This window comes from Arachis duranensis, chromosome 2 (genome assembly GCF_000817695.3).
Source record: "Arachis duranensis cultivar V14167 chromosome 2, aradu.V14167.gnm2.J7QH, whole genome shotgun sequence".
NCBI classification, from domain to species: domain Eukaryota; kingdom Viridiplantae; phylum Streptophyta; class Magnoliopsida; order Fabales; family Fabaceae; genus Arachis; species Arachis duranensis.
Window position 1 is genome coordinate 90,762,787 of NC_029773.3, and position 12,854 is coordinate 90,775,640.

At 41.5% G+C, this 12,854-nt stretch overlaps 1 protein-coding gene across 1 annotated transcript; it reads left to right on the top strand.

Annotated features, from left to right (window-relative positions):
* The first annotated feature begins 471 nt into the window (after positions 1 to 471).
* On the top strand, positions 472 to 3,120 carry LOC107476005 (pentatricopeptide repeat-containing protein At2g20710, mitochondrial). Its single transcript, XM_016095717.3, has 2 exons — positions 472 to 1,136; positions 1,674 to 3,120. Exons 1-2 carry the CDS (start codon positions 786 to 788, stop codon positions 2,934 to 2,936), a joined length of 1,614 nt encoding a protein of 537 aa, XP_015951203.1. The 5' UTR covers positions 472 to 785; the 3' UTR covers positions 2,937 to 3,120.
* The last annotated feature ends 9,734 nt before the right edge of the window (positions 3,121 to 12,854 follow it).

Consider the following 12,854-nt stretch of genomic DNA (forward strand, 5'->3'; position numbering starts at 1 on the left):
CAGTTTTATATGAAGTTGTATGGACTTATATGAATTTTTATTGAAAAGTTCTGCTGCTCTGATGAAGTTTTTGGTATATTTCAGCGTGTTCTGCAGCTTGTCTTCTCTTTCGCAGCTTGTCTTCTCTTTTGCATTTGTGTTCTCTGTATTTGAGTATGTGATTAATTGTATATTTGAGTGTGTTTGAGTATTCTCAATTTGGGTGGACTTCAATTCGAGTTAAATCTGTTACACAAATGCTTGCTATTTGCTATTTGCTGCTGCTATGAATAATATGTCCAGCTACCCCTGCTATATTACATTCTTTTTTAGTTGATGTTTCATTGTGATGTATTTTATTTTTCACATAGATGATAGCAATGACAACCATTGATGGGTGCATTGTATGAGTGTTATAAATTATATTTTCAGTAGAGTTAATTGATTATTTATGCTTATTTTGACTGAAATGATTATTTTGATATAAAGGAATGGAGCATTCGGAAATTGTTAAACGATGAATAAAAATTCAAGATCAGTGAGAAGCTTGAACAACTTGGATGAGTTTTTCAACTAAACCCAAGCTTATCAACGTGGTTGCAGCCACAGCCGTCGCAACACCGCCTCCTCCAGCTCCGGCGTCAATACTAGCCTCTGCTCAGCCACATCGGTTCTTCAGTGTTTCTTTAAACTGTACCAACATGTTCTCTTTCTTATTCCTCTCTCTCTCTCTCTCATCTTCCTCAAGCTTTTGCAGATGTTTCTAATTCTCCACTATAACCCTTCTTCCTAGGCTCTTAGATTAGATGAGTTTTGCTACACAAATCCTCAGCATTTCGCATAAATCATTTCAATTTATAAAACGGTTTTCATTTCTCGCAACCCCTAAGCTTCCTTCACAGCCCTCCGCCACCTCCAACCTATTAACAGTCAAGAAGGAACAAAGCGGCGTCGTTTCAGTTCCGAGGACACCATTTTTCCAGAAGCTTCCTTTGCGTGACTTATACCGTCGGATCTTCACGGCTCCTGAATCGACGTCCTTGGTGGTTCCGATAATCGAGAAGTGGATTAGAGATGGCGGAACTGTTAACTACAACAGACTCCTATCTGTTATCAGGAAACTCAGATCACGCAGAAGATATAGAAACGCCCTCGAGGTATTGTTTTTGCTACTGCTAATTACTTTTAATAGTTAATTAAATTATTTAAATTTGTGGTTTTTTCCCCCTTCTATTCAATCATAGTATAGGATAAATTTTTGATCTAGCTGCATATCCAGTTAGTGCGAATATACAAGAAATTTGAGCATTATTAGTGAGATTTGTATTAGAAAAATTAGACATTACAATTTTGAAAGTGTTTCACTGGGATGTGTTTTGAAGGTCTAACCTTTGTTAAAAATGACTAATGAATTGCATTTTAGGGTGTCATTTCTCAGTGTTCAGTTGACAATTTTGTTCAACGTTAGAAGAATGGTATATCTCTGTTTTGATTCCCTGGGAGTTGTGGGTTGATTTGATTGTGTGACTAAGATTCGAAATAATGCTTCTTTCTCTCAAGTTTTGGGATCTTTCTATAACCTTATCTTTATTCTTCTGCTATTACAGCAACAAACTTTGCATGTCAGTAGGTGTGTTGGCTTTTTTATGCCTTTTCATTTACCTTCTATTGAGTAACATGAATCATCTCTACAGGTATCGTCATGGATGTTTGAGAAAGGGTTTTCCAAACATAAATCTGGAGATCTTGCGATAAGACTAGATTTGATTGGGAAAGTTAATGGACTAGAAGAAGCAGAATTCTATTTTAATAGCATTCCAAAGTACTTACGAACTGGAGAATGTTACAGCTCTCTTCTTAATTGCTGTGCTCATGCTAGGGATGTGGGTAGTGCAGAGCGCATCATGGAGAAGATGAGAGCTTTGGGTTTTGCAAGGTCGATTTTGTCAAGAAATGTTTTGCTTAATCTCTACTATCAAACACAGAACTATGACAAATTGGAAAATTTGGTATGTGAAATGCAAGAAGAGGGTATTAATTTCAATAGCTATACATTTGGTACCCTGATAAGTGCTTACGCTGCCACTTCTAATACAGAGGGAATTGACAAGCTTCTCGCACAGTTAGAGCATAATTGGATTCAGTACTGGCATTTAGATTGGACTGTTTATGCTATTGCAGCCAATTGTTATAGGAAACAAGGACTCTTTGATAAAGCTTTTAATGTCTTAAAGAAATCAGAGAGGCTCATAACTAACAAAAAGAGGAGAGTGGCCCTTACTTTCCTTATGACTCGATATGCAGCGATAGGCAAGAAAGAAGAAGTGATGAGGTTATGGAAAATTTTAACAACAGATGGGAAGTTATACAGTAGAGCTTATTTAGCTGTAATTGCTTCAGTTCTTAAGTTTGATGACTTTGAAAGTGCTGAGAATATATTTAAGAATTGGGAATCTAAAAATCTGGGTTTTGATATTCGGATTCCAAACTTGATTATTGGAGCTTACAGCAAGAAGGGCAATATGGAGGCAGCTGAATCTGTTGTTGATTGGACAATCATAAACAACGGAGAGCCAAATTCAAAGACTTGGTCCTATCTCTCATGTGGGTATATTGAACAAGGTAATTTTTCAATGGCTATTGAATATATCAAAGAAGCCATTTCTGTCTGTGAAGTGGGGCATCACTGGATGCAATTTTGGGAATATTTGGCTGCCATTTTTGAATACTTGAAAAGTAAAGGAGATATGAAGGAAGTAGAGGAGTTGGTACGGTTACTTAGGAGCAAGGATCTTGTCTCCCTTGACGTTCACAAGAAGTTGATGAATTGGATTAAGGATGTTGAATCAAATGTGCATGTGATTGATGTGTTCTTTGGAGAGTCACGTAAACAAACAAATGTAGTTTCAAAAGCCAAGGAATACAGATGCAGCAATGATAAGCAATTCTTGCAATAGGTCTTGCATTTGTTGTACACATTTTTGTATATGTAGGTTAGGATTACCAATTTAACCTAATGGCTTGCTGTCATAGTGTCATTCATGATCTATGTATGCATCTGTGTAAAATGCCAGGTTATTTTTTGTATAAACTCTTAAATTGATAGATTTATCCATTTCAAATAACACTGAAATTTAAATATGTACGTGTTGAATAGGATTTCCGACCAGAAAAGGTGTTGAATATCATTATAGAAACAGGAAAGATGATAAGGAATTGAATCCATATAAAATTTGTTAACTAGTGACATTTTGCATTTTTGTTAAGAGTAGTTTACCATGAGAAGGGGTTTCTGTGGGAAAAGAAAACGCCCCTGACAAAAAAAAAAAGAAAAAAAAAGAAAACCCTCTATACAACTCTACGACTACGGGCTACGTTCGTTTTCAGAGAGATTCACCTTAAAAAAAGAGTAGATAATTTAAATCTTAAACTGTATTTTATTTAAAAAATCCGAAAAATTGCTTCATTAAAAAATTAGTAAAAAAAATAGCAAAAAATGGGAAAAAGAAAGAAAAAGACAGTTGCCACTGTAATTATTTTTGGGAAATAGTTTTTTTTTAATTAAAAAAATTCTTATTAAATATAGCTTATTTTGATGTACTTGTGTATTTTTAGAAACGATAATAATGATTGTCATTGTTAAATATAAATTGTTTTTTTTAATTTATAATTAAAAAATTATTAAAAAAGTCATAGTTATTGTCTATGTATGTTGTGTGCTCTTAGGTAGCATTTGTTTTGAGGTACTGAGACAGAGACGGAGAGATTGAGACTTAGTACTAAAATTTCTGTTTATGTCCCTAAAATTTCAGTATTTTATCACCTCCAAAAAATAGGGACATAGGAGACTAAAATTTTTAGAGATGGAGACTGAAACTTTAATAACATTTTATACCTAAAATATCCTCATTTCAATTAATTGATTCAAATTTTACCTTTTTACAAATTAAATTAGAATTGTATTCTTGTTTTAATTTCTGTCTCCCACTTTGTACCAAACAAAATACTAAGATTTATTTCAATCTCTGTCTCTTAGTTTTTGTTTCTCAGTCTCAATCTTTTCATCTCTATCTCTCCGCCAAACACTACCTTATATACTGTTTATAAATCTATATATGAATTTAAAAAGGTGCATTTTGAAACCTTTAAAAAGAAGTTTAAGGAATAGTAATGCGAATTTGCTATAAAAAAAATTACATTTAAAAAATTAAAATTTAAAAATCATGTTTAAGAAAATAATAAATTTTTTATTTTTTTTCAAAAAAACGTCCTTATCTAGTTCTAATGGCTGTGTTTGGTTTTCTCAAAATAATAAAAATATAGACACAGATACATGTAAATATATAGACACAGTAAAACACTTAATTTTTATTTTGTTTGATCATTTAGGCGAAAGTTAGTGTACTTCAGATAAAGTAGGGAGTGCAGCACTCTTTAAAAGTTAACCTACTATCAAAAGTTATTAGGTAAATTTAATTTATTTATTATTGTTATTATTTTTCTTTGTCATGAGCTGAACAAACAAACCAGCACTAACAAAAAGACTAATTCCTCTGTTACTCTGTTATTGTCGATGTGATGTCTTCAAATATTTTCACTGTTTTGTTTGATGGCAGGTGCTTCCACTATCGTTTTAGCTAGCTATAGATTTTGACGCTCTTGAACCCGCCCTATTCCACTTCTACCATAAATGACCATCAAAGTCCGAAAAATTGCTGCCATAGAAAATGAAGATGCATGTCTGTCGCCACTGCTGGTTAGCTAACTCCAAACGCAAAACGGATTATGTAGAAGAACCCCGGTTTCCATGAAGGCGCATGATTCTCAGATGACGACGCAGTCAAAGCACAATATGCATGGCAGTTACAACAAGTCCATTATCTTTTATTTCAAATTAACCTCAACGTGTACGTAATAGAATGAAAAATTAAAATACAATTATATTTAAACAATTATTTATATTATTTTTTTATTAATTTATTCAAAAAATAATTAAATTCTGAAGCTAATTGGTATAAAATATTACAGATATAAAACTGTTCATACCCTGGCCCAATACAGAGGCCCAGGTCCAACTAAAAAGGCCTAACCTGAAGGGTTAAGCCTAGCTAAAGTACCGACCTTCACATAAGAGTTAAGCCTAGCTAAGCACCGGCCTTCATATAAGAAGTCGGTGTTGACCACGACCTGCTCTAAAGAAGTCGGGCACGAGATTAGTTGGCAGATAAATACTCATTCAAATGAGTAACCGCCCCTAAAATCTCTCTAACCGCTTCATAAAGCCATATCTTAACCTCCCCAAGATAATAGGGACGGTTAGCACCCTAAAGATACGGCACTACTCCAACGGTGGTTATTGGCTCACCACTATAAATACACTGACACCCCTCAGGTATCTCGAAGTCCAATACTCTCTAGACCTGCTCACACTCTTGCTAACTTAGGCATCGGAGTGTCTTTGCAGGTACCACCCCCATTCACTCGCGAGCACAAGTCGGACGGAGCCTCCCGAGTTGCAGATCCTCCCGGAGTTCTCCTCCTTCACACACTTGGGCCGCCAGACGCCATCTACCTACTTAATCTCCGGTTACCTACCGTAACATTGGCGCCGTTGCCGGGGACCCGAGAGATCATCCATCGATGGCGGATAGATCCCACGAAGAAGGCCATGCAGAAACAGATTCTGAACAAGAGAATCTAGACATGGGTAATGACAATGGAGACATGGCCCAACATCGAGATAATGACCAACACAGAGAGGGTACCTCCGGAGTGAAGAATCCGAAGGTAAATTCCTCAGATGGGCGTGAGTCAGAAAAGAGCGGACCACCCCACGTAACCGAACTGATGGAGTTAGTCCATAACCGCCTGGAACAACTGGAGAACGAGCAGGAGAAACAGAAGGAAACTGAGAGGTACCTCAAAGAGGAGATGGAACGGCGAAAAGAGTTAGAAAGAAAACTCTTACAGCTAGAATCCTCCCTCAAGAACTCCCGCGACGAACAAGAAGACCAAATCCCGGACGGAGAAGATCCTTTCAGCGAGGACATAATGAGGGCAAAAGTTCCAAGGAACTTTAAAAGCCCCGATATGGACCTCTATGATGGAACCACGGATCCAAAGCATCATCTGAGCAACTTTAAAAGTCGGATGTATCTAGCTGATGCCTCCGACGCTACGAGATGCAAGGCTTTCCCGACCACTTTATCAAAAGCAGCAATGAAGTGGTTTGATAGCCTCCCCCCGAGATCCATCACCAGCTTTGAAGACCTCTCAAGGAAGTTCTTGATGAGGTTCTCAATCCAAAAGGACAAGGTAAAACATGCACCGAGCCTCCTGGGAATAAAACAGGAGGTCGGAGAGTAGGCCCAGGAAATATCACTCTTATACTCCTCTAAAAACCTCTATAGTGGACGTATACAGAGAGATTTGCCATACTGAAAGGCTGCCACCCCCTAGACCTATTAAAAATAAAAAAGGGGGAAGCCGCGGCGATTATTGCGAGTACCATAAGATATATGGTCACTCCACTAATGACTGCTACGACCTTAAGAATGTGATAGAAAAGCTGGCTAGAGAAGGTCGGCTTGACAGATATCTCATGGAAAGGTCGGACGGTAACGGAAAGAGAAAGCGAGATGATATGGATAGAAGAGATCCACCACCACAGACCCCAGAGAGACATATCCATATGATCTCAGGAGGATTTACGGGAGGTGGAATCACCAAATCTTCTCGCAAAAGACATCTCAAAAGAGTTTATCAGGTCGGGGATGAGACACCCGACCTCCCTACTATATCATTCACAAAAGAGGATGGGCAAGGGATAATCCCCGGGCATGATGATCCCGTGGTGATAACTATAATCCTAGCCAACGCCCATCTCCACAGAACCCTAGTAGACCAAGGAAGCTCGGCGGACATCCTCTTCAAACCTGCTTTTGACAAGCTTGGGTTAGATGAGAAAGAATTGAGAGCCTACCCCGACACCCTATATGGATTAGGGAACACGCCAATAAAACCACTGGGATTTTTACCCCTTCACACCACTTTTGGAAGAGGGGAAAAATCAAGGACTCTAAGCATAGACTTTATAGTCATCGATGAAGGGTCAGCCTACAATGCCTTAATTGGCAGGACTACCCTTAATCGTCTTGGAGCAGTGGTATCCACTCCCCACCTTTGCATGAAATTCTCGACTCCTGGAGGAATAGCAACGGTAAGGGGAGATCAAAAATTGGCAAGGAAGTGCTATAACGAAAGCCTAAATCTGAGAGGAAAGGGCAAAGAAGTCCATACCATAGAGCTAGGCGGCACAAGGACCAGAGAAGAGTTGCGACCCCAGCCGGGAGGAAAAACCGAGGAGATACAAGTCGGCGAGGAGGAAGGAAAAAACACTTTCATAGGAGCCAACCTAGGGGAAACCCTAAAACAAAGGTTGGGTGAGCTCCTAAGAGCTAATTCCGACCTCTTCGCATGGAAGGCTTCCGACATGTCCGGGATTGATCCCGAGCTAATGTCCCACAAACTCTCGGTTTACCCAGGGTCCCGACCTGTACAGCAAAGAAGACGCAAGCTCGGCCCAGAATGAGCCTCAATAGTAGAAGAGCAAGTACATGCGCTCTTGGAAAGCGGCTTTATTAGAGAGGTCAAATACCCAACGTGGCTAGCCAATGTAGTGCTAGTCATAAAACAGAATGGTAAATGGAGAATGTGCGTCGACTATACCGACTTGAATAAGGCATGTCCTAAGGACCCTTATCCCCTACCGAGTATTGATACCCTGGTAGACTCCAGCTCGGGGTACCAATACTTATCATTCATGGACGCCTACTCGGGATATAACCAAATCCCGATGCATGAACCCGATCAGGAGAAAACATCGTTCATCACACCAAAAGCCAACTATTGCTACGTGGTCATGCCATTCGGACTAAAGAATGCAGGAGCCACGTATCAAAGACTGGTGAACAAAGTGTTTTCCCCCCATTTAGGGAGCCTAATGGAGGTATACGTCGACGACATGTTAGTAAAAACCAAGCAAGAAGTCGACCTCCTAACCGACCTCTCCAACCAAGCAAGAAGTCGACCTCTTATCCGACCTCTCACAAGTCTTCGACACTATGAGGTTGCATGGGATGAGACTAAATCCCGCAAAATGCGCCTTCGCAGTAGAAGCAGGGAAATTTCTAGGCTTCATGCTAACACAAAGAGGGATTGAGGCCAATCCCAACAAATGCAGAGCCATCCTAGAAATGAAAAGCCTGACTTGTTTGAGAGAGGTTCAACAGCTCAATGGCCGACTTGCAGCCCTCTCCAGATTTTTGGCGGGATCGGCACTGAAATCCCTTCCACTATTTTCTCTATTGAGGAAGGGATGCCAATTTGAATGGACTTCGGAATGCGAGGAGGCGTTCCAAGAGTTCAAAAGATTCCTAAGTCAACCTCCTATATTAACCCGACCAATACCGGGAAAAGACCTCGTCCTGTACCTATCCGTGGCAAACAGGGCTGTCTCATCAGCCCTGATCAGAGAAGACGAGGTCGGGCAACACCCGGTCTATTTCACCAGTAAGGTTCTACAAGGTCCCGAGCTAAGGTACCACAAACTAGAGAAGTTTGCTTACTCCTTAGTAATAGCCTCAAGAAGGCTACGACCTTACTTCCAGGCTCACACAATAAGAGTCCGTACGAACCAACCCATGAAGCAAAGGCATAATATTGGTAGATGGAAAAGGAACCCAGATAGAGGTCTCCTTAAAATTTGAATTTCCGGCTTCAAATAATCAGGCAGAATATGAAGCCTTGATCGCCGGATTAAAGTTAGCAGAAGAAGTTGGCGCTACAAAGGTGATGATCTACAGTGACTCACAAGTGGTGACTTCCCAAATAAGTGGAGAGTATCAGGCAAAGGACCCCAATATGAAGAGATACTTGGAGAAAACCTTGGAGCACCTTGGGCGCTTTGCGGAAATCGAGGTTAAACACATAACTCGGGATCTAAATAGCAGAGCAGATGCCCTATCCAAGTTAGCAAGTACCAAACCAGGAGGAAACAATAGAAGCCTGATCCAAGAAACTCTCCAAGAGCCCTCGGTATCAAAAACAGAAGATGAACAAGAGGTACTTGAAGTAGCTGGTCTAAACCTCGGATGGATGAATCCCTTAGTCGAATATCTGAAATTCGACATCCTCCCCAAGGAGGAGAAAGAAGCTAAAAGGATCCGAAGGGAAGCACAACATTATACTTTGGTGAGAAATGTCCTTTACAGAAGAGGGATATCAACACCATTGCTGAAGTGCGTACCGACCTCAAGAACCACCGAGGTGTTGGAGAAAGTATATAGTGGAATCTGCGGAAACCATCTCGGAGCAAGGTCGCTGGCCAGGAAAGTAATCCGAGCAGGATTCTATTGGCCGACCTTGCAGAAAGATGCCACAGACTTTGTGAAAAAATGCCAACCATGCCAGATGCATGCAAATTTCCACGTAGCTCCACCAGAAGAGCTCATTAGTATAACTTCCCCCTGGCCTTTCGCAAAATGGGGAATGGATTTGTTAGGTCCTTTTCCCCAAGCGCCAGGACAAGTCAAATACTTGATCGTAGGAATAGACTACTTCACAAAATGGATAGAAGCAGAACCATTAGCCACTATCACCGCTCAAAGAAGTCGCCGGTTCCTCTACAAAAACATCATCACAAGGTATGGAATACCTTATTCCATCACCACAGACAATGGAACCCAATTCACCGACGCCACCTTCAGAAGCTTGGTAGCCAGTATGAAAATCAAGCATCAGTTCACCTCGGTGGAACACCCACAAGCCAATGGGCAAGCCGAGGCAGCTAACAAGGTCATACTGGCAGGATTAAAGAAGAGACTACAAGAAGCAAAGGGAGCTTGGGCTGAAGAGCTCCCTCAAGTGCTGTGGGCTTATAGGACGACCCCCCAATCCGCCACAGGAGAAACACCCTTCCGACTAGTATACGGCGTAGAAGCCATGATTCCTATAGAAATCAATGAGCAAAGCCCAAGGGTAATTCTCCATGATGAGGTCGGAAATGTACAGGGGCACAAAGAGGAGCTCGACTTGCTCCCCGAGGTCCGAGAAGGTGCCCAAATAAGAGAAGCGGCATTAAAGCAAAGGATGACTACCAGATACAACAAGAAAGTCATTCGAAGAACATTTGCCTTGGATGACCTGGTCCTCATCAGAAACGACATTGGAGTCAACAAATCAGGAGAAGGAAAGCTCGCCGCTAATTGGAAGGGGCCATACAAAATCAAGGAAGTGTTAGGGAAAGGTTATTATAAAGTAACCGACCTGAATAGCACTGAGCTACCAAGGTCGTGGCATGCTTGTAATATGAAAAGGTACTACAGTTAAAAGCGAACTCTACTCCCTGATGTACTCTTTTCCCAGCTTCATGATTTTTTCCCAAAAAAGGGTTTTTTCTGGAGAAGGGTTTTTAACGAGGCATCATAGTAGAGGCTAAGGGAAAATAGACCATCAAATAGGCTATCAAGACCCTTAGTAGCAAAAAAGGTACCTTCCCCAATTAATAAAGATCTTTTTCATTTACAATATCTCTTTTAATATCCTCTTTTATTTTTTATAATTCTTTCTACGAAACGCGCCGACTTAAGCTCGACAAAACGTGAAAATCCCATGAACCGACCCAATATGGTCGTCAGGATGAAACGACGAGGCACAAGTCGGCGTAAAGAGGTTGTATAAGTTGACCGTATCAAACTCGGGAACAGTCCGACTCGTAAGTCGAGACAAGAGCCCGAGTAGACAAACTCGGGCACACTCCGAGTAGATGAAAAACGCATCACAAAAATAACCTAAGTCATAAAAACTCACTAAAGCAAAGTTGAGTATAAAGGATAACAAAAAGAGATAGGAAAACTTGGGAAAAAGGCTGCACAAAAGCCCTTAAACGAAAAGGGCTTGAGAAAGCGATGCAGGCCAACAAAAAGGTTTTCCCGAAAAGATCAAACATATCGAAAGCGGAAAAGCATGCACGCACAAGGTAACTTAAACCCTTATCCAAAAAAGGGCACAGATCAGAATATTCTGTTTACGGCCTTAAAAGGCCAAGAAGAAATTGTTCACAACCACCAACAGATAAATAAAGTTTAAAAGGGGGGACCCACAGGCCGGGCCCCCATATAGCCATAAAAAAAGAAATCATTTTTTGATCGGAGTAGAGGAATCACCACCGCCAGACTCAGGAGGAGCGCCACCAGGACCAGGAGGAGGAGCTGTAGAGGAAGTCGAATGAGCAGCTGAAGAACTCGGAGCATCTCGGGAACTAGGAGGAGACTCAATAATCCTCTGTCCCCGAGTCTTCAGGTCTGACTCGGAAACGACCTCGAGGACAGGAGGATCAACGATGGCGCCATTAATAACTACTTTGTCAGGATGTAGTGGAGAAAGATCCAAGTCGGGAGCTATAACCCTGACCTGCTCCAAGAAAATTCTCCAAGACTCCTCGGCGCCCTCGGCGATAGAGTCCTCCAACTCAACATAAGCATTCCGAGAGTTCAGCAAATCCTTCCTCACAGCCACCATATCTTTAAATAAGCTTTGATAACTCTCCTGGGCCGCCTTCCTCAGATTTGCCTCCATAGTGCATTGGGCTTGCAGCTGGCTCTCCTTCTCCCAGAGGTTATCTCTCTCCTTCCTCAATTTATCTCTTTCCTCCTTCAACTCCCTCTCATGTTTTTCAAACATAAGAAGCCTCTCCTCCAACTCCTCAACCTTCGAGGAAGTCCCCAAGGAGCTGAGGGGAGTCTTCTCAAAAATGTCCAAAAGTTTGCCACAAACTCCCGCCGCCCTAAAACTCTCCTCGGCCAGAGCGGTGAGGGAGTACCGACATTCTTAGGAGGAGGAGGAGGAGGAGGAGGAGAGATGACTGCCTTGGCACCTCCGGACCTAGCCCGGGACTTTGCTTTAGCCTCCTGCACCCTTTGGTAAGACTCCTGAGCATTCCTTTTTGCCATATCTACAAAAGAAACAACTAACAAAAGTTACAAGTCGGTAGAATGCAAGTCGGCAGAAACAACTCGGAAATAAAGAATGCATGCACTACCTAGTTGAGATTGAACAAAAGTCGGTGTTCCCTGGAGAATTTTCCTGGTATCCAAATATGGGGCCCTCCCCCACGCTTCTCGGAAAAACTCCACAATGGCCGCCTCCACCTCATCCAGGTCATCAGGACCATACTTTTCACAAGAGGAAGGCGGCGACCAATAAAGGGGGAAGCGAGGGGAGGAATGCTCATCCAGGAAAAAGGGGTGGTGACCCTCTACGGCTTGTACTTTGAAAAAGAAGTTCTTGAAGTTGTGAAAAGATTCGTCAAAAAGGGTGAAAATCCTCCGACCTTGTATGGCTCGGAAGGATACCCATTGCTGTTTGTTGTTTAGCCCACTAAAGGGCTTAGTCATATGAAAGAGAAAGAAAAAAATCCTCAAAGAGGTCGGGAAGTCCAGAGCATGGCTAATAAACTGATAGATCTTCAAAAAACCCCAAGAGTTGGGGTGAAGTTGAGTTGGGGCAACTCTACAGTGTTGCAAAACAGATATCTCGAAATCCGAGAAAGGAAGAAAAACACCCAAGCGGGTGATCATGCATTCGTACATAAAGAAAAAATGAGGGGCCGCCTCATTTTCTCTCCCAAAACAGACCCGGTCTTCAGGACCCGGGATTATCAGTTCATATTTTGGCTCGTCCTCCTCCGAAGTACAGAGCCTGTGATGAGTACGAAGATGAGTGATAAACTCAGCGTCAACCAACGGTTCCTCCCCAAGGACCGTATCGTCAACCCACTGAGAAAGAATGTCTACAGAAGCCATTTTTTATATAAA